This window comes from Panulirus ornatus, chromosome 32 (genome assembly GCF_036320965.1).
Source record: "Panulirus ornatus isolate Po-2019 chromosome 32, ASM3632096v1, whole genome shotgun sequence".
NCBI classification, from domain to species: domain Eukaryota; kingdom Metazoa; phylum Arthropoda; class Malacostraca; order Decapoda; family Palinuridae; genus Panulirus; species Panulirus ornatus.
The window spans coordinates 4,244,016-4,264,015 of record NC_092255.1 but is presented as its reverse complement, the minus strand read 5'-3'; the positions used below and the strand labels follow the sequence as shown (position 1 = coordinate 4,264,015).

Below are 20,000 nucleotides of genomic sequence, written 5' to 3'. Positions count from 1 at the left end.
TACCGTCGTGTGCTCAAGGGTCGTGTACCGTCGTGTGCTCAAGGGTCGTATACCGTCGTGTGCTCAAGGGTCGTATACCGTCGTGTGCTCAAGGGTCGTGTACCGTCGTGTGCTCAAGGGTCGTGTACCGTCGTGTGCTCAAGGGTCGTATACCGTCGTGTGCTCAAGGGTCGTGTACCGTCGTGTGCTCAAGGGTCGTGTACCGTCGTGTGCTCAAGGGTCGTATACCGTCGTGTGCTCAAGGGTCGTATACCGTCGTGTGCTCAAGGGTCGTATACCGTCGTGTTCAAGGGTCGTATACCGTCGTGTTCAAGGGTCGTATACCGTCGTGTTCAAGGGTCGTATACCGTCGTGCTCAAGGGTCGTATACCGTCGTGTGCTCAAGGGTCGTATACCGTCGTGTTCAAGGGTCGTATACCGTCGTGCTTAAGGGTCGTATACCGTCGTGTGCTCAAGGGTCGTATACCGTCATGTGCTCAAGGGTCGTATACCGTCATGTGCTCAAGGGTCGTATACCGTCGTGTGTTCAAGGGTCGTATACCGTCGTGCTTAAGGGTCGTATACCGTCGTGTGTTCAAGGGTCGTATACCGTCGTGTGCTCAAGGAGGTCGTGACATCCTGCTGGGGCGATTGGCTATAGTGCCGAGTCGTGGGGAGGATACGGGAATTGGGGAGAGAGAGAGAGAGAGAGAGAGAGAGAGAGAGAGAGAGAGAGAGAGAGAGAGAGAGAGAGAGAGAGAACATCTTTGACGACACCAGCCTTCTCTATCCCCTCCTCCCCCTCCTCCCTCTCCCCCCCAAACACCCCATATGGGCACCCCCTCCCCTCCTCCCCCTCCCCTCCCCCCTCCCCCCCTCCCCCTGGTGTCGTCTTTCTGGCACTATGTGAGCAATGTTGGCACCCCGCAGTGTTGCCAGCGGCCGGGAGTGCCACTTGGGGGGGGCAGTGTTGCCAAAGGCAGATGGAACATCCCTCCCACCCATATCCATCTCCCCCACACATCCCCCCTCCCCCCATAGTAACACCCCACCCCCCCGCCCCGCCCCGCCCCGCCCCGCCCCGGTGTCGGGGTTGCGTGTGTGTGTTTTTTCCCCCCCCTCCCCCTCGCCTCCCTCAGTAGTGGCCCTTATTTCAAGGTTGCCGGTGTCAGGGGCGTCGTTAGCGACGTAGGACGAGTGGCACCTTGTCAGCGGCAGTGTTGTCAGCGACTGTCAGCGGCAGCGACTGTCAGCGGCAGCGTTGTCAGCGATAAAGATAGTCCCCCCCCCACAGCAGTGTAGCCAACGTGAGGTGCTGTCCGTTCTGACGTTGGTAGCGCTGGTGTCGTGTTTTTCCCAGGATCAGGATTTGGGCGACGGTGGCCACAGTGGCCACCTTAGTCTGCCGTCCTTGGTGGCCACAGTGGCCACCCCGGTCTGCCGTCCGTTGTGGCCCAGTGGCCACAGTGACTACCCTGGACTTCAGTTCGATGTGGCCCACTGACTACAGTGGCCACCTTGGTCTGCACTTCGTTCTGACCCACTGGCCACAGTGGCCACACTGGTCTGCAGTCCGTTGTGGCCCATTGGCCACTCTAGTCTGCCGTCCGTTGTGGCCCACTGGCCACTGTGGCCACCGTGGTCTTCCGTCTGCAGTTATCAATGCTGTCATTGTGGCCAGCGTAACGCATGGGACGAGGTATTCGACCTGGCCACCACAGTCGATCGACATGTCGATAGATGGAGTGTGAAATGAGAATCGACATAGAATTTTATTCCATGTCTATTTTTTTCTCTTACACATATGTGGCCACATCACATATATGTGGCCAGCAGTTGTGTGTGTGTGTGTGTGTGTGTGTGTGTGTGTGTGTGTGTGGATCTCTCTCTCTCTCTCTCTCTCTCTCTCTCTCTCTCTCTCTCTCTCTCTCTCTCTCTCTCTCTCTCTCTCTCTATCTATCTATCTATCTATCTATCTATCTCTAGACTACTTGAAGGTCAAAGGCTAAGGTCACAAGGTCACCCAGGGTATGTGAGAGAGAGAGAGAGAGAGAGAGAGAGAGAGAGAGAGAGAGAGAGAGAGAGAGAGAGAGACTTTAGAGGCGAAGTCGTCCATGTTAAGTCTATGGGAAAACGACCCAACGTACGTCCAAGAGAGAGACGACCCCCCTTGATGCACACGACCCCCTCCTCCCCCCCACCCGTCACTTTCATGACCCCCATCCGACGGTTTACATATGGTTTACCTACCTAGCTGTTCGTGCGTCTGTAGACTACTAGTGGTTTACGAGTTTACAGCAGGGGACAGGGGGTATACAAATGGGGCCTTGGTTTACAATTGATCTAAGAACTGGATATATTGGTGTTTTGAGTTGCCAAATTATGGTGAAGTTTACCATACATATGGTGGTGTCAAGTTTACATCCCTTGGTGTGCATGTCGTATGAGTTTACCCAGTGTTACTTGATAAGTTTACCTTTGGTCCTGTAAAATGTTTACATCTATTATTAGCCTTACTGGTTGTCAAAGTTTACAATCTATTATCGTAAAATTTAGCAGTTTAAGTTTACTTTTCTCATTATAAAGTTTACCGCTATTAATGTAAAGTTTACAGATTACTATAAAGTTTACCGCTATAACTATAAAGTTTACCCCTACTGATATAAAGTTTACCGCTATTAATGTATAGTTTACCGCTATTGATATAAAGTTTACCGCTATTAATGTATAGTTTACCGCTATTGATATAAAGTTTACCGCTATTAATGTATAGTTTACCGCTATTGATATAAAGTTTACCGCTATTAATGTATAGTTTACCGCTATTGATATAAAGTTTACCGCTATTAATGTATAGTTTACCGCTATTGATATAAAGTTTACCGCTATTAATGTATAGTTTACCGCTATTGATATAAAGTTTACCTCTATTAATGTATACTTTACCGCAATTACTATAAAGTTTACCGCTCTTGAGTAGAAAATACACCCCCCCCCTCCCCCCTCTGGTCAGAGTATACTCCCGTTGTTGTCAGAGTATACCCGTGTGGGTATACCTCGTGGGGCTTGTGTGTTGTCAGCGCGAGGTCAGGGCCGTGTGCCAACAGTGACGACTGTTAGGTTGGAGGGGGGGGGATGGTCCTGGGGGAGCAGCAATTACTGGTCTTTCAAACCCCCCCCCCCCAGTAACACAGGCTACTGGGGGGGGGGGGAAGAATGCAGATGCCCCACCGGAGCCATGGGGTGTACTGGGGGTGTACTGGGGTATAGGGTAGTGCTGGGGTATTTGAGTGTACTGGGATATGGGGGTGTACTGGGGTGTACTGGGGTGTTGGAGTGTACTGGGATACGGGGTTGTACTGGGGTGTTGGATTGTACTGGGATATGGGGGTGTACTGGGGTGTTGGAGTGTACTGGGATATGGGGGTGTACTGGAGTATTGGAGTGTAGTGGGCTGTTGGAGTGTACTGGGGTATTGGGGTGTAGTGTGGTAAGGTGGTCTACTGGGGTGTAGGAGTATACTGGGGTGTAGGAGTGTACTGGAACTGGATATATTGAAGCAGTGGGTGTAACAGGGGAGAGAGCATACTGCAACAGGTGGTGTACTGGGTGTACTGGATCGTAGGAGTGTACTGGGGGGGAGACAGTGTACTGTTACATGAGGTTTACATAGGTTTGCACCGGTTTTTGGTTTACCTGGGCTGTGGTGTGTACTGGGGGGTGTGGGTGTTGTAGTGAGGGAGGGAGTGTACTGGGTTAGTGTACTGGTTGGGATTAGAATAGGATGGAGGTGTACTGGAGCAGGTGTGTGTGTGTGTGTGTGTGTGTACTGGAGAGAAGGGTGTTGTGTGTACTGGAGAGAAGGGTGTACACACTACGATGTGTACTGTGTGTACTGGTGGCTGAGGGATCTTCATATCGGCAAAATTGTATAAAAGTTTTATCAGAACAGGGAGGTTTTCTATCCACAACCCCCCCTAACCCCACCCACACTTGCTGGACGCGCTTGAAGTGGGTTGTGGGGGTTGGGTTGTGCCTAGGTTGGAGGGGTTGTGCATAGGGTAGGGTTATGTCTGGGGTAGGGGGTTGTGCTTGAGGTATGGGGTTGTGTTTGAGGTAGAGGCTGTGTGCTTGGAGTAGGGGGTTGTGCTTGAGGTGTGGGGTTGTGTCTGGGGTAGGGGGTTGTGTCTGGGGTAGGGGGTTGTGTCTGGGGTAGGGGGTTGTGCCTGGGGTAGGGGGTTGTGCTTAAGGTATGGGGTTGTGTTTGAGGTAGAGGGTTGTGCTTGGAGTAGGGGGTTGTGCTTGAGGTGTGGGGTTGTGTCTGGGGTGGGAGGCTGTGCCTGGGGTGGGGGGTTGTGCTTGAGGTGTTGGGTTGTGCCTGGAGTGTGGGGTTGTGCCTGAGGTAGGAGGTTGTGTTTGAGGTGTTGGGTTGTGCCTTGGGTAGGGGGTTGTGCCTGAGGTGTGGGGTTGTGCCTGGGGTGGGGGGTTGTGCTTGGGGTGGAGGATTGTGCTTGGGGTTGGAGGTTGTGCATGGGGTAGGGGGTTGTGCCAAGGGTGGGGGTTATGCCTTGGGTTTGGGGTTGTGTCTGGGGTGTGGGGTTGTGCCTGGGGTGGGGTATTGTACCTGAGTGGAGGGTTGTGCCTGGGGTGGGAGGTTGTGCCTGGGGTAGGAGGTTGTGTTTGAGGTGTTGGGTTGTGCCTGGGGTGGGGGGTTGTGCCTGAGGTGTGGGGTTGTGCCTGGGGTGGGGAGGTTGTGCCTGGGGTGAGGGGTTGTGCCTGGGGTGAGGGGTTGTGCCTGGGGTAGGAGGTTGTGCCTGAGGTGTTGGGTTGTGCCTGGGGTAGGGGGTTGTGTCTGGGGTAGGGGGTTGTGCTTGAGGTATGGGGTTGTGTCTGGGGTAGGGGTAGTGTCTGGGGTAGGGGGTTGTGTCTGGGGTAGGGGGTTGTGCCTGGGGTAGGGGGTTGTGCTTGAGGTGTGGGGTTGTGCCTGGGGTGGGGAGGTTGTGTCTGGGGTGAGGGGTTGTGCCTGGGGTGAGGGGTTGTGCTTGAGGTGTGGGGTTGGTGCTGGGGTTGTGGCTGGGGTTGTGAGCGTAGAGGCAGGAGGGGTTGGTCAAGTGCCGCTTCATTAACATCATGTTGGTGGGCCCCCAGGGTACTGTGCTGGGGGGAGGGGGGTGCTGTTAGCCACTACCCTACTCTACCACCACTACCCTCTCCCTGCCACCACTACCCTCCTTCTGCCACCACTACCCTCCTTCTGCCACCACTACCCTCCTTCTGCCACCACTACCCTACCCTTGCCACCACTACCTACCCCCTTGCCACCATGACCCTCCCCCTTGCCACCACTACCCTCCCCCTTGCCACTACTACCCTCCCCGTTGCCACCACTACCCTCCCCATGCCACCACTATCCTCCCCCTGCCACCACTACCCTCCCCCTGTGACACTACCCTTCCCCCTTGCTCACCACTACCCTCCCCCTTGCCACCACTACCCTCCCCCCTGCCACCACTACCCTCCCCCCTGCCACCACTACCCTCCCCCCTGCCACCACTACCCTTCCCCCTTGCTCACCACTACCCTCCCCCTTGCTCACCACTACCCTTCCCCCTTGCTCACCACTACCCTTCCCCCTTGCTCACCACTACCCTTCCCCCTTGCTCACCACTACCCTTCCCCCTGCCACCACTACCCTCCCCCTCTGCCACCATGGGAAGGGTATCGTGCAACTCATATCCTTTATTTAAGTTAACGCTACACTTACCCCATGACACCTCTCTCTCTCTCTCTCTCTCTCTCTCTCTCTCTCTCTCTCTCTCTCTCTCTCTCTCTCTCTCGACGACCCCTCCCCCCGGCTTTCCCCTCACCCCCCCCTATATCCTCCCCTTGTTTCAAAGCCAGCTGACCAAACACCTGGGGGAACCTTCTTCGCGTTTTCTTTTCTCTTTAATTGGTTTCTCGTTCCACACACCACCACAGCTACAGTCCACCACAGCTTCAGTCCACCTCAGCTTCAGTCCACCACAGCTACAGTCCACCACAGCTTCAGTCCACCACAGCTACAGTCCACCACAGCTTCAGTCCACCATAGCTACAGTCCACCACAGCTACAGTCCACCATAGCTACAGTCCACCACAGCTTCAGTCCACCACAGCTACAGTCCACCATAGCTTCAGTCCACCACAGCTACAGTCCACCACAGCTTCAGTCCACCACAGCTACAATCCACCACAGCTACAGTCCACCACAGCTTCAGTCCACCACAGCTTCAGTCCACCACAGCTACAGTCCAACACAGCTTCAGTCCACCACAGCTTCAGTCCACCATAGCTTCAGTCCACCACAGCTACAGTCCACCACAGCTTCAGTCCACCACAGCTACAATCCACCACAGCTACAGTCCACCACAGCTTCAGTCCACCACAGCTACAGTTTACCACAGCTACAGTCCACCACAGCTACAGTCCACCACAGCTTCAGTCCACCACAGCTACAGTTCACCACAGCTACAGTCCACCACAGCTTCAGTCCACCATAGCTACAGTCCACCACAGCTACAGTCCACCATAGCTTCAGTCCACCATAGCTTCAGTCCACCACAGCTACAGTCCACCACAGCTTCAGTCCACCACAGCTACAGTCCACCACAGCTTCAGTCCACCACAGCTACAGTCCACCACAGCTACAGTCCACCACAGCTACAGGCCACCACAGCTACAGTCCACCACAGCTTCAGGCCACCTCAGCTTCAGTCCACCACAGCTACAGTCCACCACAGCTTCAGTCCACCACAGCTACAGTCCACCACAGCTTCAGTCCACCACAGCTACAGTCCACCACAGCTCCAGTCCACCACAGCTTCAGTCCACCACAGCTACAGTCCACCACAGCTTCAGTCCACCACAGCTACAGTCCACCACAGCTCCAGTCCACCACAGCTTCAGTCCACCACAGCTACAGTCCACCACAGCTTCCGTTCTGGCCTCTTTAGCTTTACGCCCACAGCATCTCGACCACAGTAATATAAACACAAGAGGTACACACACACATCTGTAGCGCAGGTGTTCGACGTGATACAGGTGTAGTTGCCAACAGCTGTAGAACACATATATCTGGCTTTTGATGCAGGTGTAGTGGGCAGTTGCTGTGATACAGATGTCTGAACTAACACAGGCGTAGTGAACAGTTGCTGTAATATACAGGTGTCTGGACCAGACACAGGTGTTGTGAGCAATTGCTGTAATACAGGTGTCTGGAACCCGACACATGTGTAGTATGCAAAAGGTGAGTTTACACAGGTGTCTGATACACCTGTGGTGTTGGTGTAATACATGTGTCTGATACACCTGTGGTGTTGGAGTAATACAGGTGTCTGATACACCTGTGGTGTTGGTGTAATACAGGTGTTTGATGCACCGGTGTTGGTGTTGGTGTAATACAGGTGTTTGATGCACCAGTGGTGTAATACAGGTATCTGATGCACCGGTGTAGTACAGGTGTTTGATGGACCGGTGGTGTAGTACAGGTGTCTGACGCACCTATATTGGTGTAGTTCAGGAGTGTGACGCACCTGTATTGGTGTAATACAGGTGTTTGATGCACCGGTGGTGTAGTACAGGTGTAACACAGGTGTCTGACGCACCTGTGGTGTAACACAGGTGTGTGACGCACCGGTATTGGTGTAGTAATACGGTGGTGTAGTACAGGTGTGTGACGTACAGGTGTAACACAGGTGTCTGAGGCACCTGTATAGGTGTAGTACAGGTGTCTGACGCACCGGTGTTGATGTAATACAGGTGTGTGACTCACCTGTATTGGTGTAGTACAGGTGTCTGACGCACCTGTATTGGTGTAGTACAGATGCCTGATGCACCGGTGGTGTAGTACAAGTGTAACACAGGTGTCTGACGCACCTGTGGTGTAACACAAGTGTCTGGCGCACCTGTATTGGTGTAGTACAGGTGTGTGAGGCACCTGTATCGGTGGTGTAGTACAGGTGTGTGACGCACCTGTATTGGTGTAGTACAGGTGTCTGACGCACCTTTGGTGTAACACAGGTGTCTGACGCACCGGTATTGGTGTAGTACAGGTGTGTGAGGCACCTGTATCGGTGGTGTAGTACAGGTGTGTGACGCACCTGTATTGGTGTAGTACAGGTGTCTAACGCACCTTTGGTGTAACACAGGTGTCTGACGCACCTCTATTGGTGTAGTACAGGTGTCTGACGCACCGATGTTGATGTAGTACAGGTGTGTGACGCACCTGTATTGGTGTAGTACAGGAGTCTGACGCACCTTTGGTGTAACACAGGTGTAATACAGGTGTCTGACGCACCGGTGTAGGTGTAGTACAGGTGTGTGACGCACCTTTGGTGTAACACAGGTGTAGTACAGGTGTCTGACGCACCGGTATTGGTGTAGTACAGATGCCTGATGCACCGGTGGTGTAGTACAAGTGTAACACAGGTGTCTGACGCACCTGTGGTGTAACACAAGTGTCTGGCGCACCTGTATTGGTGTAGTACAGGTGTGTGTGACGTATCGGTGGTGTAGTACAGGTGTGTGACGTACAGGTGTAACACAGGTGTGTGAGGCACCTGTATCGGTGGTGTAGTACAGGTGTGTGACGCACCTGTATTGGTGTAGTACAGGTGTGTGTGACGTATCGGTGGTGTAGTACAGGTGTGTGACGTATCGGTGGTGTAGTACAGGTGTGTGACGCACCGGTATTGGTGTAGTACAGGTGTGTGTGACGTATCGGTGGTGTAGTACAGGTGTGTGACGCACCGGTATTGGTGTAGTACAGGTGTGTGTGACGTATCGGTGGTGTAGTACAGGTGTGTGACGCACCGGTATTGGTGTAGTACAGGTGTGTGTGACGTATCGGTGGTGTAGTACAGGTGTGTGACGTACAGGTGTAACACAGGTGTCTGAGGCACCTGTATAGGTGGTGTAGTACAGGTGTGTGACGTACAGGTGTCTCTCGTGTTGGCAGGTTTGTCTGTGGGCAGCGAGTACCTGGGCATGAGTGGGTTGGCATCCACCAGGTTGAGCGAGCCTCACCTCCTGCCACCCTCTACCCTCACCTCATCTGACCTCCCCTCATTCCTGGACGGTAAGTCTCCCCTCACTCTCTTCACCTCACTCGACGGTAAGTTTTCCCCTTACTCACTCTCCCTTCACTCACTCGACGGTAAGTCTCCCCTTACTCACTCTTCCTTCACTCACTCCCCTCATTCCTGGACGCTAAGTCTCCCCTCACTCCCCTCCTCTAGTGGAAGGTAAGTCTTCTCCTCAAACCCTCCCCTCTCTCCCCTCTCATCCACCTCGACCACACTGGACGAGGATCACTCTACAGAGATCCCTCCCCTCACTCCCCTCCCTCCCTCCCCTCATGTAATGCTTTGAACCAGCTAGTAATGCTTTGAACCAGCTAGTAATGCTTTGAACCAGCTAGTAATGCTTTGAACCAGCTAGTGATGCTTTGAACCAGCTAGTAATGCTTTGAACCAGCTAGTAATGCTTTGAACCAGCTAGTAATGCTTTGAACCAGCTAGTAATGCTTTGAACCAGCTAGTAATGCTTTGAACCAGCTAGTAATGCTTTGAACCAGCTAGTGATGCTTTGAACCAGCTAGTAATGCTTTGAACCAGCTAGTAATGCTTTGAACCAGCTAGTAATGCTTTGAACCAGCTAGTAATGCTTTGAACCAGCTAGTGATGCTTTGAACCATCTAGTAATGCTTTGAACCAGCTAGTAATGCTTTGAACCAGCTAGTAATGCTTTGAACCAGCTAGTAATGCTTTGAACCAGCTAGTAATGCTTTGAACCAGCTAGTAATGCTTTGAACCAGCTAGTAATGCTTTGAACCATCTAGTAATGCTTTGAACCATCTAGTAATGCTTTGAACCAGCTAGTAAAGCTTTGAACCAGCTAGTAATGCTTTGAACCAGCTAGTAAAGCTTTGAACCAGCTAGTGATGCTTTGAACCAGCTAGTAATGCTTTGAACCAGCTAGTAATGCTTTGAACCAGCTAGTAATGCTTTGAACCAGCTAGTAATGCTTTGAACCATCTAGTGAGGCTATGCTATTAACTCAGCTAGTATTACTTTGAACGTGCTAGTGGTGCCGTGAACCTGCATGTAATGCTATTAATCGGCTAGTGCCACTAGGAACCGGCTAGTTATACCTTGAACCAATGTTTATGAACAGAAAATGGGGGATTTACGTTGTAATACTGTGTTCATGGCCTATCACACATTATAATTATGTAAATCATGTCTTTATGTACATATTATTTTCATTTTGTTTTCATCCAATATATATATATATATATATATATATATATATATATATATATATATATATATATATATATATATATGATGTGTTTCGGGTCAATAAGAAATTGACATATGGATGTGTGTGAGAGAGAGAGAGAGAGAGAGAGAGAGAGAGAGAGAGAGAGAGAGAGAGAGAGAGAGAGAGAGAGAGGACACCATGGGGGGGAGGTAGAATGTAAGGATTGTTTAATAGGGAGGGGGGATGGGAGGGGAGTGTGTTACAGGAAGGATTAGATCAATCCATCCCCAACCCCTCTCTCCCCTCACCCACCTACCTACCCTCTCTCCCTCCCCCCCCTCTCTCTCTCTCTCTCTCTCTCTCTCTCTCTCTCTCTCTCTCTCTCTCTCTCTCTCTCTCTCTCTCTCTCGTCTGTATCTCCCCTTCCACACACACACCCCACCCACCCCCGGGGGGGTTAAGATGGTACCCGCAGGGTGTATCACTTACAGGTGTAGGGTGTAGGGTGTAGGGGGGAAGGGGACGTACGTGAGTATGTCATATAAACCGCTATCGCCACCCCCGCCCACACACACACACGCCACCCACCCCCGCCCACACACACACACGCCACCCACCCCCGCCCACACACACGCACGCCACCCACCCCCGCCCACACACACACACACGCCACCCACCCCCGCCCACACACACACACACACACACACGCCACCCACCCCCGCCCACACACACGCACGCCACCCACCCCCGCCCACACATACACACACGCCACCCACCCCCGCCCACACACACGCACGCCACCCACCCCCGCCCACACACACACACGCCACCCACCCCCGCCCACACACACACACGCCACCCCCGCCCACACACACACGCCACCCACCCCCGCCACCCACCCCCGCCCACACACACACACACGCCACCCACCCCCGCCCACACACACACACGCCACCCACCCCCGCCCACACACACACGCCACCCACCCCCGCCCACACACACGCCACCCACCCCCGCCCACACACACACACGCCACCTACCCCCGCCCACGCACACACGCCACCCACCCCCGCCCACACACACACACACCACCCACCCCCGCCCACACACACACACACGCCACCCACCCCCGCCCACACACACACACGCCACCCACCCCCGCCCACACACACGCACGCCACCCACCCCCGCCCACACACACACACACGCCACCCACCCCCGCCCACACACACGCACGCCACCCACCCCCGCCCACACACACGCACGCCACCCACCCCCGCCCACAGACACGCCACCCACCTCAGCCCACCCATATCCTATCCCCGCCCACCCACATCCGCCCACACACACACACACACACACCCCTCCCCCCTCCTCCCTTAACCTTCCCCTATAACCTGACACCTGGGGTGGGTGGGGGGGAGGGGTGGCTTCCGCTAAACCGACACTGATTTCCCCTCAGAGCAACACCCCCCATCTCTCCCCCCCACCCATCTCTCCCCCCCCACACCCATCCTCCCCCCCACACACCCATCTTCCCCTGTGGTGACCTGTCACGTCTTCCTTCTGGGGAACGAGGGGTCATTGTTAGGGGGGTCACGGATGTTGTGACCTGGGGGGGACCCCCGGTGGGTTTTGGCTAGGGTCCTATAGGGTTGGAGAGGGAGGTGGGGGGGTCCGGTGGGTTTTGGCTAGGGTCCTATAGGGTTGGAGAGGGGGGGTCCGGTGGGTTTTGGCTAGGGTCCTACAGGGTTGGAGAGGGGGGGGTCCGGTGGGTTTTGGCTAGGGTCCTATAGGGTTGGAGAGGGGGGGGTCCGGTGGGTTTTGGCTAGGGTCCTATAGGGTTGGAGAGGGGGGGGGTCCGGTGGGTTTTGGCTAGGGTCCTATAGGGTTGGAGAGGGGAGGGGAGGTCCGGTGGGTTTTGGCTAGGGTCCTATAGGGTTGGAGAGGGAGGTGGGGGGTCCGGTGGGTTTTGGCTAGGGTCCTATAGGGTTGGAGAGGGGGGGGACCCCCGGTGGGTTTTGGCTAGGGTCCTACAGGGTTGGAGAGTGGGGGGTCCGGTGGGTTTTGGCTAGGGTCCTATAGGGTTGGAGAGGGGGGGGTCCGGTGGGTTTTGGCTAGGGTCCTATAGGGTTGGAGAGGGGAGGGGGGGTCCGGTGGGTTTTTGGCTAGGGTCCTATAGGGTTGGAGAGGGGAGGGGGGATCCGGTGGGTTTTGGCTAGGGTCCTATAGGGTTGGAGAGGGGGGGTCCGGTGGGTTTTGGCTAGGGTCCTATAGGGTTGGAGAGGGGGGGACCCCCGGTGGGTTTTGGCTAGGGTCCTATAGGGTTGGAGAGGGGGGGGATCCGGTGGGTTTTGGCTAGGGTCCTATAGGGTTGGAGAGGGGGGTCCGGTGGGTTTTGGCTAGGGTCCTAGAGGGTTGGAGAGGGGGGCCGGTGGGTTTTGGCTAGGGTCCTATAGGGTTGGAGTGGGGGGGGTCCGGTATGGGTTTTTGGCTAGGGTCCTATAGGGTTGGAGAGGGGGGGGTCGGGGGGTTTTTTGGCTAGGGTCCTATAGGGTTGGAGAGGGGCGGGTCCGGTGGGTTTTGGCTTTAGGGGGGGTCCTATAGGGTTGGAGAGGGGGGGGTCCGGTGGTTTTGAGGTAGGGTCCTATGGGTTGGCGAGGGGGTCCGGGGGGTTTTTTGGGCTCTAGGGGTCCTACAGGGTTGGAGAGGGGGGGGGGTTTGGGGTTTTTGGGGCTAGGTCCTATAGGGTTGGAGAGGGGAGGAGGGGTTCCGGTGGGTTTTGGGCTAGGGTCTATAGGGTTGGAGAGGGGGGGGTCCGGGGGGTTTTTTGGCTAAGGTCCTATAGGGTTGGAGAGGGGGGGGGGGGTTTTCCGGGGGGTTTTTTGGCTAGGTCCTATAGGGTTGGAGAGGGGAGGGGGGATGGTCCGGGGGGTTTTTTTGGCTAGGGTCGATTGGGTTGGAGAGGGGGGGGGGGCCCGGGTTTTTGGGTTTTTGGGGCTAGGGTCCTTATGGGGTTTGGGGAGAGGGGAGGGGTCGGTGGCGTTTTGGTAGGGTACTTATAGGGTTGGAGAGGGGGGTCCGGTGGTTTTGGCTAGGGTTCCTACAGGGTTGGAGAGGGGGGGGGGGCCGGTGGGTTTTCTAGGGTCCTATAGCGTTGGAGGGGGGGGGGTCCGGGGGGTTTTTTGGCTAGGGTCCTATTAGGGTTGGTGGTGGGTGAGGGGGGGTTCCGGTGGGTTTTTGGCTGGGTCTATAGGTTGGAGAGGGGAATGTTTTGGGTGTGGCTCGTTTTGTAACTATTTTTTCTGCGTCTTTTCAGGGGGGCGGCGTCTCCTACTTCTCCGGTGGGTTTTCTCTTCCATTCCGGTTTTCTCCTCGGTTTTTCTATCTCTCGGTGGTCCGGGTCTCCTCCTATTTTTTTCTTCTCTCTCTTTTTCTAGTTTTCTTTTTTCTTCATTCCGTCTTTTTCCTCTGTCTCTCCTCTCCGGTCTTCTTCGTTTCTTTTTTCTCCGGCTTCGTCCGGTTTCTTTTCTCCCTCTTCTCTCCGGTCTTTCTTCTCTTTCTTCTTCCCGTCCTCCCTTTCTCTTTCCGGTCGTTCTTTCTTTCTTCTTTTCTTTTTTATTTCTCTGCTCTTCTTGCCGGGGTCTCTTCTCCGGTGCTGATCGGGTTTTTCTTCGTCCGGTTCTTTCTCGCCGGAGGTCGGTCTCTTCTTACTTTCTCTCATTCCGGTTTCGTCCTCCGCAGTTTTTTCTTCTCTTTTTTTTTATTTTTTCTCTTCGGTCTCTCTCCTCTTCTCGGTTCTCTTTTTCTCTCACGGGCTCCTGGTTTCTTCTTCCTCCCGTCGGTCTCTTCTTCTCTCTCCTTCTCTTTCCGGTCTCGGTGGGTTTTTTGGGTAGGGTCCTATAGGGTTGAGAGAGGGGAAGGGCGGGGTCCGGTGGGTTTTTTGGGTAGGGTCATATAGGTTTGGAGAGGGGAGGGGGTCCGGTGGGTTTTTGGCTAGGGTCCTATAGGGTTGGAGAGGGGAGGGGGGGGGCCGGTGGGTTTTTTGGGTAGGGTCCTTTAGGGTTGGCGAGGGGAGTGGGGGGGGGGGGTCCGGTTGGGGTTTGGCTGGGGTCCTATAAGGGTTGGAGAGGGGAGGGGGGGTCGGTTGGGGTTTTGGCTTGGGTCCTATAGGGTTGGAGTGGGGAGGGGTCGTGGGTTTTATGCTAGGGTCCTATAGGGTTGGAGATGGGGGGGGTGCCGGTGGTTTTGGCTAGGGTCCTACTGGGTTGGAAGAGGGGGGGCGGTGGGTTTTTTGGGTAGGGTCCTATAGGGTTGGATGAGAGGGGAGGAGGGTGTCCGGTGGGTTTTTTGGGTAGGGTCTATAGGGTTAGGAGAGGGGGGGTCCGGTGGGTTTTTTGGGTAGGGGGCCTATAGGGTTGGAGAGGGGAGGGGGGGTCGGTGGGTTTTTGGCTAGGTCCTATAGGGTTGGAGAGGGGAGGGGGGGTCCGGTGGGTTTTGGCTAGGGTCCTATAGGGTTGGAGAGGGGAGGGGGGGTCCGGTGGGTTTTGGCTAGGGTCCTATAGGGTTGGAGAGGGGAGGGGGGGTCCGGTGGGTTTTGGCTAGGGTCCAATAGGGTTGGAGAGGGGAGGGGTCCGGTGGGTTTTGGCTAGGGTCCTATAGGGTTGGAGAGGGGGGGTCCGGTGGGTTTTGGCTAGGGTCCTATAGGGTTGGAGAGGGGAGGGGGGGTCCGGTGGGTTTTGGCTAGGGTCCTATAGGGTTGGAGAGGGGAGGGGGGGTCCGGTGGGTTTTGGCTAGGGTCCTATAGGGTTGGAGAGGGGAGGGGGGTCCGGTGGGTTTTGGCTAGGGTCCTATAGGGTTGGAGAGGGGAGGGGGGGTCCGGTGGGTTTTGGCTAGGGTCCTATAGGGTTGGAGAGGGGAGGGGGGGTCCGGTGGGTTTTGGCTAGGGTCCTATAGGGTTGGAGAGGGGAGGGGTCCGGTGGGTTTTGGCTAGGGTCTTATAGGGGAGGGGGGGGAGGTCATCCTGTCCTGGCTGGGGGTTAATGAGGGTCACCAGCATCATCCTGGCTTGCCCCGGGGGTCGTATAGGGTCGTTAGGGGTCATGTTGGCTTGGCTAGGGTCATCTAAGGTCGTTAGAGGTCATGTTGGCTTGGCTAGGGTCATCTAAGGTCGTTAGAGGTCATGTTGGCTTGGCTAGGGTCATCTAAGGTCGTTAGAGGTCATGTTGGCTTGGCTAGGGTCATCTAAGGTCGTTAGGGGTCATGTTGGCTTGGCTAGGGTCATCTAAGGTCGTTAGAGGTCATGTTGGCTTGGTTACCGTCAGTTTAGGGCGTACAACTCCCTCCCCCCGTACAGTACAAGAGATGGGGCCCCCACCAGTGTACAACTCCCTCCCCGTACAGTACAAGAGATGGGGCCCCCACCAGTGTACAACTCCCTCCCCGTACAGTACAAGAGATGGTGCCCCCACCAGTGTACAACTCCCTCCCCGTACAGTACAAGAGATGGGGTGCCCCCACCAGTGTACAACTCCCTCCCCGTACAGTACAAGAGATGGGGGCCCCCACCAGTGTACAACTCCCTCCTCCCCGTACAGTACAAGAGATGGGGCCCCCACCAGTGTACAACTCCCTCCCCGTACAGTACAAGAGATGGGGCCCCACCAGTGTACAACTCCCTCCCCGTACAGTACAAGAGATGGTGCCCCCACCAGTGTACAACTCCCTCCCCGTACAGTACAAGAGATGGGGTGCCCCCACCAGTGTACAACTCCCTCCCCGTACAGTACAAGAGATGGGGTGCCCCCACCAGTGTACAACTCCCTCCCCGTACAGTACAAGAGATGGGGCCCCCACCAGTGTACAACTCCCTCCCCGTACAGTACAAGAGATGGGGCCCCACCAGTGTACAACTCCCTCCCCGTACAGTACAAGAGATGGTGCCCCCACCAGTGTACAACTCCCTCCCCGTACAGTACAAGAGATGGGGTGCCCCCACCAGTGTACAACTCCCTCCCCGTACAGTACAAGAGATGGGGTGCCCCCACCAGTGTACAACTCCCTCCCCGTACAGTACAAGAGATGGGGTCCCCACCAGTGTACAACTCCCTCCCCGTACAGTACAAGAGATGGGGCCCCCACCAGTGTACATCTCCCTCCCCGTACAGTACAAGAGATGGGGTGCCCCCACCAGTGTACAACTCCCTCCCCGTACAGTACAAGAGATGGGGTCCCCACCAGTGTACAACTCCCTCCCCGTACAGTACAAGAGATGGGGCCCCCACCAGTGTACAACTCCCTCCCCGTACAGTACAAGAGATGGGGCCCCCACCAGTGTACAACTCCCTCCCCGTACAGTACAAGAGATGGGGTCCCCACCAGTGTACAACTCCCTCCCCGTACAGTACAAGAGATGGGGGCCCCACCAGTGTACAACTCTAACCCCGTACAGTACAAGAGATGGGGTCCCCACCAGTGTACAACTCCCTCCCCGTACAGTACAAGAGATGGGGCCCCACCAGTGTACAACTCCCTCCCCGTACAGTACAAGAGATGGGGGACCCCACCAGTGTACAACTCCCTCCTCCCCGTACAGTACAAGAGATGGGGTGCCCCCACCAGTGTACAACTCCCTCCCCGTACAGTACAAGAGATGGTGCCCCACCAGTGTACAACTCCCTCCTCCCCGTACAGTACAAGAGATGGGCCCCCACCAATGTACAACCCCCTCCCCGTACAGTACAAGAGATGGGGCCCCCACCAGTGTACAACTCCCTCTCCGTACAGTACAAGAGATGGTGCCCCCACCAGTGTACAACTCCCTCCCCGTACAGTACAAGAGATGGGGTCCCCACCAGTGTACAACTCCCTCCCCGTACAGTACAAGAGATGGGGTCCCCACCAGTGTACAACTCCCTCCCCGTACAGTACAAGAGATGGGGTCCCCACCAGTGTACAACTCCCTCCTCCCCGTACAGTACAAGAGATGGGGGGCCCCCACCAGTGTACAACTCCCTCCCCGTACAGTACAAGAGATGGGGGCCCCCACCAGTGTACAACTCCCCCTCCCCGTACAGTACAAGAGATGGGGGGCCCCACCAGTGTACAACTCCCTCCCCGTACAGTACAAGAGATGGGGGCCCCCACCAGTGTACAACTCCCTCCTCCCCGTACAGTACAAGAGATGGGGCCCCCACCAGTGTACAACTCCCTCCCCGTACAGTACAAGAGATGGGGGGCCCCCACCAGTGTACAACTCCCTCCTCCCCGTACAGCACAAGAGATGGGGGCCCCCACCAGTGTACAACTCCCTCCCCGTACAGTACAAGAGATGGGGGCCCCCACCAGTGTACAACTCCCCCCTCCCCGTACAGTACAAGAGATGGGGGGCCCCACCAGTGTACAACTCCCTCCCCGTACAGTACAAGAGATGGGGGCCCCACCAGTGTACAACTCCCTCCTCCCCGTACAGTACAAGAGATGGGCCCCCACCAGTGTACAACTCCCCCCTCCCCGTACAGTACAAGAGATGGGGGGCCCCACCAGTGTACAACTCCCCCCTCCCCGTACAGCACAAGAGATGGGGCCCCCACCAGTGTACAACTCCCTCCCCGTACAGTACAAGAGATGGGTGCCCCCACCAGTGTACAACTCCCTCCCCGTACAGTACAAGAGATGGGGGCCCCCACCAGTGTACAACTCCCTCCCCGTACAGTACAAGAGATGGGGGCCCCCACCAGTGTACAACTCCCTCCCCCTGTACAGTACAAGAGATGGGGGGCCCCACCAGTGTACAACTCCCTCCCCGTACAGTACAAGTACGTAATTTCTTACTGCTGTATTTCGTCTTTTTTCACAATTCTTAAAGCAGAGAAAATATTGGATTTCCTTATTTTTTTATTTTTTGTTTTAAGTCTTTAGGAAATCGAGTTAAGATAATAGTTTTTTCAAATTAATGTAATGTTTACTGTTCAGATATTTTGACGTCACAAAGAATACTGATTGGGATTTTTATTTCCCCTAATTTTTCTTTTTTTTTTAAGAAAATTTAAATTTTTAAATTTTTAAAAATTAAAAGAAAAAAAAATGTAAAAAAAATATCCTGTTTGCCCTCCCAGCGTAGAGAGAGAGAGAGAGAGAGAGAGAGAGAGAGAGAGAGAGAGAGAGAGAGAGAGAGAGAGAGAGAGAGGGGGGGGGAGGGAAGGGGGACTGGCCATTACAACTCGGCACATCTGGTGACGGCATCTCCCCGCCTCCCCTTCTCCCCCCCTTCCCCCCTCCCCCTTCCCCTCCCCCTTCCCCTCCCCTCCCCCTTCCCCTCCCTTCCCCTCCCTTCCTGGGGTGTGACGCATGTGTGTTGTGGCAACCCATAGCTGGCACCCCCCACACACACACCCCCCCACCTTAAGGGGTGTCAGGGGAGGGGTCGCTGGGGCTCTGGGGTGGGGAGAAGTGGGGAGGAGAGATGGGAGGAGACGAGGGGAGATGACTGACAACGTGTTGTCACCATGAACCACCTCGTTATAATGGTTGTCATTTGACACCCCGGTAGTTAAAGTGGGGGGGAAGGGGAGGGGAGGGGAGGAGGGGGGGACAATAAGGGGGTGTTGAAGTTGTTACCCCCCCTCCCCTCCCCCCCCTCCCCCTCCCCCTCCCCTACCCTACCCTACCCACTCCCCAATCCTCGCATTTGGCTCTCTCTCTCTCTCTCTCTCTCTCTCTCTCTCTCTCTCTCTCTCTCTCTCTCTCTCTCTCTCTCTCTCTCTCTCTCTCTCTTTCTCTCTCTCTCTCTTTCTCACTCTCTCTCTCTCTTTCTCTCTCTCTCTCTCTCTCTCTCTCTCTCTCTCTCTCTCTCTCTCTCTCTCTTTCTCTCTCTCTCTCTTTCTCTCTCTCTCTCTCTCTCTCTCTCTCTCTCTCTCTCTCTCTCTCTCTCTCTCTCTCTCTCTCTCTCTGCGCGTCACAGAGCGTAGTAACCATAGTGTCCCTGAGCACGGCGCTACGACCCCATGGGTGTGATGGTCTGTGACCTTCAACACGACCATAAATGATATGGCTCAAAGGTCATAGGTCGTCGAAGACCAAGGGTCGTACACCGTCGTGTTCAAGGGTCGTATACCGTCGTGCTCAAGGGTCGTATACCGTCGTGTTCAAGGGTCGTATACCGTCGTGTTCAAGGATCGTATACCGTCGTGTTCAAGGGTCGTATACCGTCGTGCTCAAGGGTCGTATACCGTGGTGCTCAAGGGTTGTATACCGTCGTGCTCAAGGGTCGTATACCGTCGTGCTCAAGGGTCGTATACCGTGGTGCTCAAGGGTCGTATACCGTCGTGTTCAAGGGTCGTATACCGTCGTGTTCAAGGGTCGTATACCGTCGTGTGCTCAAGGGTCGTATACCGTCGTGTTCAAGGGTCGTATACCGTCGTGTTCAAGGGTCGTATACCGTCGTGCTCAAGGGTCGTATACCGTCGTGTTCAAGGGTCGTACACCGACGTGTTCAAGGGTCGTATACCGTCGTGTTCAAGGGTCGTATACCGTCGTGTGCTCAAGGGTCGTATACCGTCGTGTTCAAGGGTCGTATACCGTCGTGCTCAAGGGTCGTATACCGTGGTGCTCAAGGGTCGTATACCGTCGTGTTCAAGGGTCGTATACCGTCGTGTTCAAGGGTCGTATACCGTCGTGTTCAAGGGTCGTATACCGTCGTGCTCAAGGGTCGTATACCG

General features: G+C 55.1%; 1 protein-coding gene across 1 annotated transcript in view; it reads left to right on the top strand.

The window, feature by feature from the left end:
* ci (cubitus interruptus) overlaps positions 1–20,000 on the top strand; it is a 141,330-nt gene that overhangs the window by 49,259 nt on the left and 72,071 nt on the right. Inside the window, exon 2 of the mRNA XM_071680877.1 lies at positions 8,975–9,094. Coding sequence (XP_071536978.1) covers positions 8,975–9,094 — 120 coding nt within the window. The remainder of the gene's footprint in view (positions 1–8,974; positions 9,095–20,000) is intronic.